The sequence below is a fragment of the Melanostigma gelatinosum genome, assembly GCF_949748355.1.
Source record: "Melanostigma gelatinosum genome assembly, chromosome: 10".
Classification (NCBI taxonomy): domain Eukaryota; kingdom Metazoa; phylum Chordata; class Actinopteri; order Perciformes; family Zoarcidae; genus Melanostigma; species Melanostigma gelatinosum.
In genome coordinates, this window is record NC_136643.1 from 25,482,367 (window position 1) to 25,497,398 (window position 15,032).

Here is a 15,032-nt window from a genome sequence, read left to right on the forward strand (position 1 = left end):
TTGTCGTAGCATCAACATGTTCTACACAACATGAACGACAACTAAAAGGAATTTAACCGGCCGACAGAATAACACCACGTCAGAGTAGTGAGTCAGCCCGAAACAGGAAGAACAACAGGAAGTACATTTGAGATCAAAAATGAGGACGAAGTGAAAATAAGTAATCGATCTGAATCATAGATTTGTCTTTACCTTTTATATTGAGGTCACTGCTTTATAATAAGCATCGATTTTAAAATGTTGTCTTCTTTAGTCTGTCTGATATTTGACATCTGATCCAGAAAGGTGCTCTCAAAGAAATGACTCCCACTTCGATTTACTGTTTACATTTGTTTTCACTTAGTCATTTATTTTAATCATCTATTCACATTTTGAACTTCTATATTAAAGTCTTATTGTTGTGTTCTTAAAAAACAAGCTCTACAAATGGTCTTATCTTAATAATTATAATACTAGATAATAATAGAAATTACTAGAATAATAGAAAATGATATTCCTTTTTGTTTCTCAATGATGAAATAAGGCATGCAGCGTGTTGCCTGCTTCAGCTCCATTCATTTAGCTGATAATCCCCTCACAGGACCCCAAAGCTCCGCCTCCAACACGCCTTTCCTCGATACTTCCTGCAGACGTGTTATTTTGGACTTCTGAGTGAAGAGTGTGAAACCAGAGCTTCCAATCAGATGTAACGCAGCACTTGTCTTGAGCCTCTGTCCTGCAGAAATACTCTTCACTCTGGAAATGAAGGAACCGTTACCAAAGTCACCCACTCTACTGGTCGCTGTTTGTAGATTGAATAAGGACGTAACGAATATAAATAAGGTCTACTCGCTGTGTGAGTCTTGTTGGCTAAACGGTCGTGGGAAGAGGTAGAACTTGTGATCTTGTGCTGGGAAATGTAACGAGTTGTGATGTTTGGAGCCCAGTGATTGTTCCAGAGTTTGTGGGCTTCAGGATGATGCATTAAAAAGAGGGAACTGTTCTGTTGTCAGCGGCGGGGTGAGGCCGAGGTGAGAGTCCGAAACCAGCTTTCACCTGTTCATGTCAAAGTGCCAATAACCCAGTTGTTCCAAAGTATTTTTCATCTGTAGTAAAAGGAGTCTCTACGACGGCTGCAACCAACAGTTGTTGTTCTTTTCAAATAGAAGTTTGGTCTGTATAATGCCAGAGAATAGAGAAAGCATCTCTCACGAAGCCCAGAGAGACGTCTGTGAATGTCTTGTTTTGTTGGATCAACAACCCAACAAAACAAGACTCTTTTATTCCTCTTGGAAGTCTTCTTTGTGAGCTTTTGGTTGGAAAAAGTCTCAAGTTCAACTTAACATTACGCCACAAATGATGTCCATGTGGCATCAAACCAGCCTCCTCTGTTTTGATCGGCTCGTTGTGTAAGTCAGAGAAATGTCCTCGGTCCTTTGAGGTTTGGCTTGACCCCAAAAAAGAAGACAAACAAGCAACACTTGTCTTTGAAATGCAGATGTCGTTTTTAAATGTTCTATATTTATATAAGTACAATCTTATAAAACCAATGTATTATTCATCTGTTGTAAAAGTCTTTCTATTGTTTTCTTGATTGATCATTTGGTCTAAATGTCAGAAGAGTAAAAAATGTCTTTCACGACTTTCTAAAACCCAAAGTGACGTTTTGTTTTTGAGGTTATCGTGATAAATCAAAGAGAAGTGTTTCATCTCTCGCTCTTATGATTTCTCTCATGTTTTGATTCAGTTTAACTCTTAATGGTGCGATTTTAATGCAGATTTCATCAGAACTTGATTATCTTTTATCTGCTCGGGGCTTCTTAACTCTCAGCTAGCTGACATCCAGTGCTTCTGTTTCTTAATCTTAATCTTGTTGTATTCATTTGAGTTTGAGAACTTCAGAACTTAGTTGCTCACTTCGTTTCACACCTGATCTTCTGTTTGACAGTTCTGATGGGACTTGAATGAACAGCGTCACCTCTATTAATCTGAAAGGAATCACGCTTTCTTTCAAATATAAACATTCCACCATCGCTCTAAATATCCAGCTCAATGAGGAGAAGACCCTGCTCAGCGTGACGGTGGACGTTAATGAGAAATTATTTTTATCGTTTCACGACTGTGACCAATCAGAACGTTACTCAGGCCGCCGCTGTTTTAACTGTGTTCTGCACTCTAAAAACAGAGCTGCAGCTGCAGGACCTTTAACAATAAGAGAACACATTAGCCCCATTTCATTATCCCTCCGCTGGCTTACCGGTGCTCTAATAATACAGTTTAGGGTTTTACTGTTCGGTCATAAAGCCTGAGATGGATTTGACCTGTTTTGCCAACATGGCCCCTGAAAAAAATGAGAAAAAAGAAGAACTCAACGTTTTGAGTTCTCTACCACCGCTCTGTGCTCCTTAACACATCTCTGTAAACTGAGCAAGCACGACATGAATTGAATTCATTTGAAATCTTTTAGCACAGACACATTTTAAGTTTTAAATCTGTCTCTTCAGATAATAAGAAAACGGGAGTCCAGATATTCAGTTGGTGCTAAAAAAAAGAGGTTCAATCCCCAGCCCTGCTTGTATTTAGCTTTAGCTCTCTGTCTCTCTCCATCTGTGTCTCTCTCTGTCTCTCTCTCTCTGTCTGTCTCTCTCTCTGTGTCTGTCTGTCTGTCTCTCTGTCTGTCTCTCTCTCTCTGTCTCTCTCCGTCTGTGTCTCTCGCTCTCTCTCTTCCCTCTCTCTTCCGCTCTGTCTGTAATCACCTATTCTTGGAGCTTTTTTCCAATTGCCTCATCGGAGAACCATGCATAGAGAGAGAGGGAGGGACGGCCGATGTGCGATGATTGAACAGTTCTGCTGGCAATTCAGCTCCATCTGATCGGAGTTAGCTCGGCCTCTCACAGTGTTCCTCTGTGACTGGCTGTGGAGAGAGAGAGGTGTGTCGGCTCAAACACAAACTCAGGATTAGGACTGTAAGGCAACAAGAAGAACGACGCTATGTGCAGAAAGCGTCGTGGATGGTGTTGGGTTAGAGGGGTTCAGGGAGGAGTAACTCCTTGAGATGGCATATTGAGAATCTCATCTTAACAACTGAGCAGGATTGTAGAAAACCCTGAAAACACACGTCTGCAGTATATGCGGCGTATAAGATATAAGATGTATATATATTCAAAATATATCAACGTATATGTTGGTTACGGAAGCCCGAGAGGCAAGTGAGAAGAACAATGTAGTCACATATTGTGTGTTAGCAAGTTATGTGACGGTCACGTCTGTCTTTTGGCTACAATGTATCTATTGAACACCTGAACGCTTTTAGTCCAATTTAGAAGATGAGGTAGTTCGTCCTTCAGCCTCTTGTGGCCAAACTGAGTATTACAACAACAAACAATATGAAATATGATTTTGGCAAAAATCAAAACAATCACCTGCTAAAAACCTTTTCCCCTGCATGTTTTAAAGAAGATTCTTTCTACACCTTGTTTTTACCCGTTATTAATATATAATCTGTTGATGATGTATTAATCTTGATAATGAATCCTCTATAACAGCATGATGTGTGATGATGGATGTCCATGTGGTCATTGAGTCGTTTTCAGGTAGGTTTGTGGCCTGATAGTCTAGTTGTCGGATCATGTGAGATGTTTTTAGCTTGTTGTACACACTTCTGGTGTTTCCCTGCAGTGCTGCAGCTATTGAGACACATTGCATGTGAAGTATGTTTTCAATTTAAAACACGTTTTTGGATAAATACCAAGACTTTAATGTTCATCTGGAGCTTGTTCCCCCTCTTGGTCCTCTCACTGGATCTCTCCAAAGCTTACGTTGTATTTCTGACATTAGTTTCGTCTGATCTCAGTTGTACGATGTGGTTTAATGTGGTCTTCTCATTTGTTGATGCATCTTTCCTGAGAAACTCTGAGCGCGTAGTTTGTTGATGATCAGTGAGGCACAGAGTTAAGTTAGACTTGATATCTCTAACGGCTTTTTAAAACAAGCAACGTCTGAGACTGAAGTGTAACATTGTTAGCCGCGCTAGCTGCTAGACTCTGGATGATGATGATGTTGTTGGTCGGACTGAATTATCTCTACTGTTGGATGGATTCACGTTACGTTTTGTACAGACATCCGTGGTCTTCAGGGGATGAAGTGTGCCGACTTTGGTTTTCCTCTGACTTTTCCTTTTTTAAATATTCCAATCTAGTTATTGAAGAAATACCTGCAAATATGGAAGTCACGAGAACCGATGCTTCAGTACCAAAATTCTGAAAAGCTGACGGTACTCGTTTTTCAGACTGACGACGTCCCGGTGACGATAAGAAATGTCCCTGATAATTCTACCTTCAACAAATCAGTCTTTAATCTGCAGGAGAGCTAGTTGCTGTTAGCTGTTAGCATTCGGTGGTCAGCACAGTTCTGATCGGCTAAATAAAAGAGCTAACGCTAACGGAGGTTGCATTGAGTTACATTATGATGCATTCAAGCTCTATTCAGTAAAAATGAGTGTTGGGCAAAGAGAAATTCTAACTTTATCACGATGTGTTCAAATGTAATGTTGTAAAATGTTTATCATCAGGATTAATAATACATTTGCAAAAACCAGTGTGAAGATGTTAACAGCAGAGTGATGAAGCACGTGGGCTTTGTGTTTTTGTCCTTTACCGTGGAATCCAGCATCTGCATTGAGAACATGTCATTGTGTTGAATTCTGACGTCAGCTATGACCTCACAGGTAGAGCTGTGAAATGATATTTGATATTTAACATTTCTTCTTCTTGTGCTCCTTCAGTATCTCGTCACATCGATGGTACAGGCGCTGTGGTTAGAGTCGTCCAGATGGTGAAGAATTCAGATCACAATCTAAAATAAAACAACTTATGAGCCAGTAATGATTTCAGCGTGTCCACACATGTCACTTCATTCTTCATGGTTCGATCTGATGATAAAAGTCTAATTAAAGTGTAACTCCAGCCGTTCTCTGTGTCCTCGTGTGCTCAGTGTGCTGCACCACGAGGCAGAAATACCATAAAAATAACCTCAGTCAGCTGTGGAAAAACTGCTCGGGGGTCAAGTTGCCCACGAGTTTTGATTACGGATCAATTTTCATGTCTGCGTCCAAACCTCAGTCACCAAGTGTGTAAACTGGTGAAGTGACCTCAGCCTCGCCCTGCAGAGTGGAAAGAGTCGTGGAGGAAAGAAGACATCAGAAACCATCTCATTTTATTATCTCCTCTATTCCCCAGGATTGAGATCGAGGACTCTGAGGCGGTGGGCATCTCCAACATCATCTCCAACCTGATCTCCATGTTCCCAAGAAGCACTCTGACCGCGCTGCCCAGCGACCTCTTCACCTCCTTCATCAACTGCCTCACGCTGCTCACCTGCTCCTTCGGCCGCAGCGCCGCCCTGGAGGAGGTGGTGAGTCATGACACCTTCATCCTTCATCTCGCAAAAGAAACGCTGCTCTTCTTCACTGAAAAAGGAAACATTGGTTCATAATAATAATAATAATAATGGCATTGTTTAGCCATGGTCCATGTTCCTCAGAAGTCTTACAATCTGTCGCTCACGTTACACAGACGAACGAATCGTCTGAAATAAATTGACTGCGAGTGATTTAACAATGTTCAGAGTTCATTTAGTTCTTTATTATACTGTAAGAATAAGAGTTTATCAAATCATCTTAAGAAATAAACACAGCTTTGTTGTTTTTGCTGCTTCCCTATCATGTGAATTATCTTGTGAGCTTCTTGAATTCGTTACACTTGTTGGAGATGTGGTCTCATGTAATCTTACATAAAAAAGGACGACATACAGTTCCAGGCCTGGACATGATCTGCTATTTGTGGAATCTGTCCACGAGTTCCTCGTCTAGAAGTAGAGAGAACTAGAACATGTCTCTTGTTCAGTGCAGAGTTTAATGTTGTTTACAGGATCTGAGCAAAGCAAACGGTTTATTTGGGGAATGAAGTATCACAATTTTGACCGTAGTTACGGTTTCTTTTTCTGACGGAAGCGTCACACACGATGTGTTCAAGGACTGTCGTAAAGAGGAATATCTGATGATATATTGATGTTTTTTAAAGCGTCTAGCTGTGATGAACGGTGTAGTTTTGGCTTTTCCATCCCACTGGCTTGTTTTGGGGTTCAAAGCGTTAATGTAACATGATTTACATGAAGACATTTTGAATATGTACGACCTGAACAACACACTTCACTGGATCGGTAAAGACAACAGTGTCTCATTGTGTCGTCCCTCTGCTCCTCCTGTCCTCGCTCAGCTGGATAAAGACGACATGGTTTACATGGAGGCCTACGACCGGCTGCTGGAGTCGTGGCTGACGCTCGTCCAGGACGAGGAGCATTTTCCTCGCGGCTGCTTCGTCCAGCCGGCAATCCAGGTGTTCAACTCGTACATCCAGTGTCACCTGGCTGCTCCGGACGGCACCCGGAACCTGGTGAGCCTGTTGATCACCATAAATACAGTGTATTCCTCTCATTTATCAGGGCTTAAATAACCTCGTCCTCTCTCCTCTCTGCACACCCTGAACCCTGAACCCCGCTGCTCCGCCTCCAGTCGGTGAACGGCATATCGTCTCACGAGGAGGACGAGATCAACGAGATACAGGAAGACGACCGGGAGCTGTTCTCAGACCAGCTGTCCAGCATCGGCATGCTGGGACGCGTGGCGGCGGACCACTGCATCCCCCTGCTCACAACGTAAACACATGTCACACTTCAGTCATGTTCCCATCCTCTCATAGGACCACAGTTCGTTAGCTTCATGTGTGAAGCTCACCGTTTTTACATCGTACTCTGAAAGTGCATACAGATCTCCAGCTTCATGGTCTCTCGCTGTGTTTGTAGTTTACTGTGATGATTATACGCGTGTTGGAGATTTGTTGCTCTTGTGTCGTCGTCCTGCAGCCTGCTGGAGGACCGAGTGACGCGGCTGCACGGTCAGCTCCAGAGGACCCAGCAGCAGCTCATGGCCTCGTCTGATCCCGGATCAATGGACCGCAAGGTGCTGGACGACCTCTACGAGGACATCCACTGGCTCATACTGGTCTCAGGTCAGCAGCGGGACTTACTACGCCCTTTCTTTTGTTGTCAATCTCCTGAATCAGTCTTCCCTTTGCTCTTTAATGTTTGTGGTTGCACACTTCTCTACACTCAGGATGTTATTGTTCATTAACACAAGTAAAAACAAGCAAAACGAAGACAAAGAACAAGATGACTGAATTATAAGACATGAGAAGACATTCTAAACATTGAGAGTCCTCTAGAGCCACTTTAAATCCTCCAGTGAGACTCCAGAAGGTTCCGGTGTCTTCTCACCTGATTTGAAGCTGCAGCAGCAGATCACCTGATCTCTTCTGTCCTGAGTGGGAATCAGTCCTGAGAGAGAAGACGCGTAACATCTGCGTCTGTCTGTGCGTCCTCCAGGTTATTTATTAGCAGACGACTGTCAGGGCGAGACCCCGCTGATCCCCTCGGAGGTGATGGAGTTCTCCATCAAACACTCCACAGAAGTGGACATCAACACCACGCTGCAGATCCTCGGCTCGCCGGGGGAGAAGGCCTCGTCCATACCGGGCTGCAACCGCACCGACTCCGTCATCAGGTATTCCACTAGGAAGCCCCGGGTTTCATTATTCACCGGTGTCCTGGGAAATGTGCCTCTAACGGGATACAGAGAGAGTAGAGACGGTTACACACAAAAGACATGTTAACTACTTCATGTTTTTGCAGTTTTATATTTGAAAATATTCTGTGTGCTGTAGAAATCTCAAATGTTTGCAGGCGTCTGTTAGTGCTCCGGGAGTTGAGCCCGATGAAGTCTTCATCTCTTCTTTGCCGTTCTGCAGAAAGCGTTTAGTAAATGTCGTGGTGTTCCTTCAGGTTATTTATGCACCACCGTGCAAAAGAAACGCCAGTAAAGGACGTTTGAATACTATTGATAAGTCATCAAAGAGCTAAAACCAGCTCGACGAGAAGAGAACAGGAATAAATGCTTCAGTGTAAAAACAGAACGTAAAGGTTCAGTCGTGACTCACAAGAAGTGAGTTTCAGCAGTTTTCCGGGAGTTTGTTCAGATTTATGAAGCATAAAAACACAACGCTGCTCCTCCATGTTTAGGACAGAAAGCAAGCAGAAGACCTGAGAAGTTGGTTCATAATGTAGCACATTTTAGTTTCTACAATATTTGTCTGTTAGTGGATTTTTCTTCTTGCTGTTAGGAGCTCCTGGGCAGCAGTGTGTTTGTCCTCCTGAGAGTTACTTACTGACATCCAGTGTTGAGACGCCTTGAACCTCCAAACTAACCAAGCAGATTCAAATTGTGTTGTTTGACCGACGGTCTAAAACTCAAAGGTATTTATTAAACTAATTATGAAACTGAGACAAACTGCAAATCCTCAAATATTAGAAGCTGGAATGTTTGATGTTGTTAGCTTTAAAAACTACTCCGCAGAAATGTGCGTGTGTGCGGCAGTGATGACTGCGGAGACGAGAGGGTTTCTGAACAGCGAGCGGCCGTCCCGGTCCAGTAAATGTCAGCTTGGTTTTGTTTTCTCGGTGTCCTCGGTGGACGGACGGACCCATGAGCTGCTTTAAGCCCTCTGTCCTCTGAAGTGTGTGTGTGTGGACTGACGTTGTGAAGTCCCTCCTCAAAGGACATGAAGTTGAAGACGATCTGCTGACTTTGTCTTCTTATAAGAGACTCGTCCTCACAGTCTGATTAAATCTCTGTTTTGTTCTCCAATCGTTGTCTCGATTAAAGACCCAACGACCCCCTCAAACACATTCATGCAAAGTCTCCTTCAGTCTTACTTTCTCTCCCTTCCTTCCTTCCTTCCTTCCTTTCCTCTCTCAGTTGTCTCGTGTCCTCCTTCATCTTTACCTTTTATATTCTTCTGTCTCAGGTTGCTGTCGGCGGTGTTGCGGACGTCGGAGGTGGAGTCACGGGCGACAAGAGCGAGTCTGACGGAGCTGCTGAGCCCTCAGATGGGAAAGGACATCATGTGGTTCCTGAGGCGTTGGGTCAAGACGTACCTGCTGGTGGACGAGAAGCTCTACGAGCAGGTACGAGCTCACGCACCTCGGGCATGACGTCACACACGCACACCTGTACGAGCTCCCCTCCGACCGCCTCCTCTCTCCTCAGATCAGCATGCCGCTGAGCACGGCGTTCGGTGCGGACACGGAGGGAGCCCAGTGGATTGTGGGATATCTTCTGGAGAAGGTGATCAACAACCTGTCGGTGTGGAGCTCAGAGGCCGAGCTGGCCAACGACACGGTGGAGCTGCTGGTGACGCTGGTGGAGAAGAGGGAGAGGTGAGCTCCTATTTAGTCCTGGTCCTCTATGAACCAGTCTCAGTGTAGTCCTGGTCCTCTATGAACCAGTCTCAGTGTAGTCCTGATCCTCTATATGAACCAGTCTCAGTGTAGTCCTGATCCTCTATGAACCAGTCTCAGTGTAGTCCTGATCCTCTATATGAACCAGTCTCAGTGTAGTCCTGGTCCTCTATGAACCAGTCTCAGTGTAGTCCTGATCCTCTATGAACCAGTCTCAGTGTAGTCCTGATCCTCTATATGAACCAGTCTCAGTGTAGTCCTGATCCTCTATATGAACCAGTCTCAGTGTAGTCCTGGTCCTCTATGAACCAGTCTCAGTGTAGTCCTGGTCCTCTATATGAACCAGTCTCAGTGTAGTCCTGGTCCTCTATGAACCAGTCTCAGTGTAGTCCTGGTCCTCTATGAACTAGTCTCAGTGTAGTCCTGGTCCTCTATCAGACCTCCATCAGTACAGAGACCATCAGAGAGGAGATGGTCTGGTTCTATAGAGTTGTTCTTGATGCTCGATCCTACGTTTCCTGTAATGCAACCAGTTCAACATCTGCTTGTTTTTCATGTTGCATTCTAAAAAGATTATAACGTATTATAATAATACTCAATGATCCTTGCAAAACATGTGAGTGCCCACCAGTTATGAAGTATTAAGATACTTGATCTGAAGTCATTAAAAAGTGCTTTGTAATACGTTCTGATTGATGAAGTTAAGTTCTTATAATATACAGAAGCTCCTCCTCCTCCTCCAGGGCGAACGTCGTGGTTCAGTGTGAGAGCTGGTGGAATTTAGCCAAACAGTTCGCCAGCCGCAGCCCGCCGCTCCACCTGCTGTCCAGCTCCGTCCAGAGGTCTCTGATGAAAGCTCTGGTGCTCGGAGGCTTCGCTCACATGGACTCTGACGCCAAGCAGCAGTACTGGGCCGAGGTGTGTGTGTGTGTGTGTGTGTGTGTGTGTGTGTGTGTGTGTGTGTGTGTGTGTGTGTGTGTGTGTGTGTGTGTGTGTGTGTGTGTGTGTGTGTGTGTGTGTGTGTGTGTGTGTGTGTGTGTGTGTGTGTGTGTGTGTGTGTGTGTGTGTGTGTGTATAATATTCAGTGTGGCAAAGAACAGTGAATAAATATGAAACTCAATTAAAATCACACCCTGTGAGCTATAAATACATCTGATTTCACTGGACAAACACGGTTGTTGAACTTGTTTGCTGATCGATGGAGGAAACATGAAGTTTATCTTTGGATGGAAACGCTGTCGACTCACAAACGCTCAATAAAGTTATTGAGTTACATTTTAACAAAACTGATCTTTTCTGTAGTTTTTAGTGACATTAAATATCTTTAGAACTACATAATTGTTGGTTGTGCAGCCTCCAGTGAGGACGGAGGAGGAGAGATGGATGAAGTCTTCCTCCCGCCTGCAGAACATGATCCTCTATGTGATCCTGGAGGTCTTTAGTCTTAATAGGCTGCCGCTGGTAAATGTGGGTGCAAAGCCACGATGACTCCAGAGTAATTAAGGGGGGGGGGGGGGGGGTGTTAGGAGTGAGATGGCAGCTGTTGGATCCTGCAGCTGCTTTGTCTGAACTTGGTCGTAGGAGGAGGAGGAGGAGAGATGGAGCCAACAACTGTCTAAACATCTCTCCGTTCCTCCTCGTTCTCTGACATGAAGTAGTTTGTCGATGTGGAACCAGGTTTAGATACTTTGTATACTCGTGAGTCACATGTCACCACTAATACAATGTGCATCTACTCAAAGCACTGTACTCCAGTACAAGTTCAAGTGCTTGAGTGTTTCCTTGTTCTGCAGCTGCAGGAGATACTCGAGTAACGCTGTTTTTAGAAGAGCGAACGCTGCACCGTAATATACAGTAACACATACAGAAGCTCAATGTGATAATAGAGTGAAGATGTCCACTGAAATGAAGAAGTGACTCCGTCTTGATGTTGTAGACCAGGGGTGCCCACACTTTTTCGGCTTGCGAGCTACTTTTAAAATGACGAAGTCAAAATGATCTACCTACATTAAAAATGCTGAATATATATATATATATATATATATATATATATATATATATATATATATATATATATATATATATATATATATATATATATATATATATATATATATATATATATATATATATATATATATATATCTATCTATCTATCTATCTATCTATCTATCTATCTATCTATCTATCTATCTATCTATCTATCTATCTATCTATCTATCTATCTATCTATCTATCTATCTATCTATCTATCTATCTATCTATCTATCTATCTATCTATCTATCTATCTATCTATCTATCTATCTATCTATCTATCTATCTATCTATCTATCTATCTATCTATCTATCTATCTATCTATCTATCTATCTATCTATCTATCTATCTATCTATCTATCTATCTATCTATCTATCTATCTATCTATCTATCTATCTATCTATCTATCTATCTATCTATCTATCTATCTATCTATCTATCTATCTATCTATCTATCTATCTATCTATCTATCTATCTATCTATCTATCTATCTATCTATCTATCTATCTATCTATCTATCTATCTATCTATCTATCTATCTATCTATCTATCTATCTATCTATCTATCTATCTATCTATCTATCTATCTATCTATCTATCTATCTATCTATCTATCTATCTATCTATCTATCTATCTATCTATCTATCTATCTATCTATCTATCTATCTATCTATCTATCTATCTATCTATCTATCTATCTATCTATCTATCTATCTATCTATCTATCTATCTATCTATCTATCTATCTATCTATCTATCTATCTATCTATCTATCTATCTATCTATCTATCTATCTATCTATCTATCTATCTATCTATCTATCTATCTATCTATCTATCTATCTATCTATCTATCTATCTATCTATCTATCTATCTATCTATCTATCTATCTATCTATCTATCTATCTATCTATCTATCTATCTATCTATCTATCTATCTATCTATCTATCTATCTATCTATCTATCTATCTATCTATCTATCTATCTATCTATCTATCTATCTATCTATCTATCTATCTATCTATCTATCTATCTATCTATCTATCTATCTATCTATCTATCTATCTATCTATCTATCTATCTATCTATCTATCTATCTATCTATCTATCTATCTATCTATCTATCTATCTATCTATCTATCTATCTATCTATCTATCTATCTATCTATCTATCTATCTATCTATCTATCTATCTATCTATCTATCTATCTATCTATCTATCTATCTATCTATCTATCTATCTATCTATCTATCTATCTATCTATCTATCTATCTATCTATCTATCTATCTATCTATCTATCTATCTATCTATCTATCTATCTATCTATCTATCTATCTATCTATCTATCTATCTATCTATCTATCTATCTATCTATCTATCTATCTATCTATCTATCTATCTATCTATCTATCTATCTATCTATCTATCTATCTATCTATCTATCTATCTATCTATCTATCTATCTATCTATCTATCTATCTATCTATCTATCTATCTATCTATCTATCTATCTATCTATCTATCTATCTATCTATCTATCTATCTATCTATCTATCTATCTATCTATCTATCTATCTATCTATCTATCTATCTATCTATCTATCTATCTATCTATCTATCTATCTATCTATCTATCTATCTATCTATCTATCTATCTATCTATCTATCTATCTATCTATCTATCTATCTATCTATCTATCTATCTATCTATCTATCTATCTATCTATCTATCTATCTATCTATCTATCTATCTATCTATCTATCTATCTATCTATCTATCTATCTATCTATCTATCTATCTATCTATCTATCTATCTATCTATCTATCTATCTATCTATCTATCTATCTATCTATCTATCTATCTATCTATCTATCTATCTATCTATCTATCTATCTATCTATCTATCTATCTATCTATCTATCTATCTATCTATCTATCTATATATATATATATATATATATATATATATATATGCAAGGCAAGGCAAGGCAAGGCAAGTTTATTTGTATAGCACATTTCAACAAGGTAATTCAAAGTGCTTCACATAAAACCATTAAAAGCATCAAAACATAATGTGAAAAAGGAGATTTTAAAACAATTAAGAACATTCATTGCATTAAACATTTTTTTTTTAAACAGTGTAAGAAATAAAATACAGTAGTAAAATGCAGAAATGCAGGAAATTGATTAATATATGAATTGAATGTGGTTCAATTAAAGGCAGCAGCAAACAGAAAAGTCTTCAATCTTGATTTAAATGAGCTGAGGGTCTCAGCAGACCTGCAGCTTTCTGGGACTTTGTTCCAGATATGTGGAGCAGAAAAACTGAACGCTGCTTCTCCATGTTTAGTTCTGACTCTGGGAACAGAAAGTAGACCGGTCCCAGACGACCTGAGGGGTCGGGATGGTTCATAAGGCAGCAGCAGATCAGAGATGTATTTTGGCCCTAAACCATTCAGTGCTTTGTAAACCAACAGCAGGATTTTAAAGTCAATTATTTGTATGACATACTGAGTATACTTTATATTGACAATATATGTTGGCATACCTTGCATAACTGCATGAACCCTTATGGCACAATACAATTCTGTACATTTTTGGTCATGACCTTACTCTGATGACTTGCACTGAATGGCATTGGCCAGAGTTGCATATTCGGACAGTAGCTGCTGGTGTCCGCCTCAAGCAGACTTCAAATGTTCATCAGTCATGGTGGAACGGTGTTTGGTCTTAATGTTCTTCATGTGGGAAAAGGCTGACTCACATAAATGAGTAGAGCTGAATAATGCAGACAAGAAGGTATCACATGTCCTCATGTTTGGGTAATTTTCCTCTCTGAGGAAACTGTCCATGAGCCCTGGACTTCAGCTGAATGTCAGCTTGCAGTGTCAGAATCTCATCCTCCACTCCAGACGAGTTCAGGTGAAACAGCGTTGACATTTTTGATGCGAGTGAATCAACCTCAATATCTTCCCCAAATGTGCAGCACATAAGTGTAGCAACTGGCTCGAGTAAAGCAAAGTCTGGAAAGCGTTTGTCAAACTCTGACAGACACTTGTCAACCTGCTCTGTGTAGCGCGCGCTGTCGAGTTACGCACACGCCTTCCGCTGAGTCGCCAGTTCTGACGCCAGGTTTTGGAAGTTTCCCAAATCATGGCGCTGCAGCTTTAGATTCTTTAGTAGAAATAAATTGGAAGGCTAACTAATTAGCTCGCCGGAGTTTTGCGGTTGACCGCGCATACGTGGTGACCCATGTGTTAGAAAATCAAGTGGCAAATGCCATGAGGAAATCAAATTTTTTTTGAATGGCATGCGATCTACCCGCACTACCTCCGCGATCGACCGGTCGATCGCGATCGACGTATTGGGCAACCCTGTTGTAGACTAACCTCAGACTCCCTTCTTGTGTCCGTCCAGGTGCTTCATCCTCTCCAGCAGCGGTTCCTCAACCTCATCAACCAGGAGAACTTCGCTCAGATCAGCCAGGAGGAGGCCGTCAAGCAGGAAATCGTGGCCACGCTGGAGGCGCTGTGCGGCATCGCAGAGGCGACGCAGATCGACAACGTGGCCTCGCTCTTCTCCTTCCTCATGGACTTCCTGTCCAGCTGCATCGGCCTCATGGAGGTGAGAGCGCAGTCGGAGGAACGGAGGCGATGGA

The 15,032-nt window shown here is 41.4% G+C and overlaps 1 protein-coding gene across 1 annotated transcript in view; it reads left to right on the forward strand.

The window, feature by feature from the left end:
* Positions 1–15,032, forward strand: part of xpo4 (exportin 4) — a gene marked incomplete at its 5' end in the record, with an annotated part of 43,861 nt that overhangs the window by 24,807 nt on the left and 4,022 nt on the right. Inside the window, 9 exons of the mRNA XM_079277472.1 lie at positions 5,217–5,391; positions 6,255–6,431; positions 6,551–6,693; positions 6,901–7,046; positions 7,420–7,597; positions 8,898–9,057; positions 9,140–9,309; positions 10,074–10,248; positions 14,792–14,998. Of these exons, the coding sequence (XP_079133598.1) occupies positions 5,217–5,391; positions 6,255–6,431; positions 6,551–6,693; positions 6,901–7,046; positions 7,420–7,597; positions 8,898–9,057; positions 9,140–9,309; positions 10,074–10,248; positions 14,792–14,998 (1,531 nt within the window). The remainder of the gene's footprint in view (positions 1–5,216; positions 5,392–6,254; positions 6,432–6,550; positions 6,694–6,900; positions 7,047–7,419; positions 7,598–8,897; positions 9,058–9,139; positions 9,310–10,073; positions 10,249–14,791; positions 14,999–15,032) is intronic.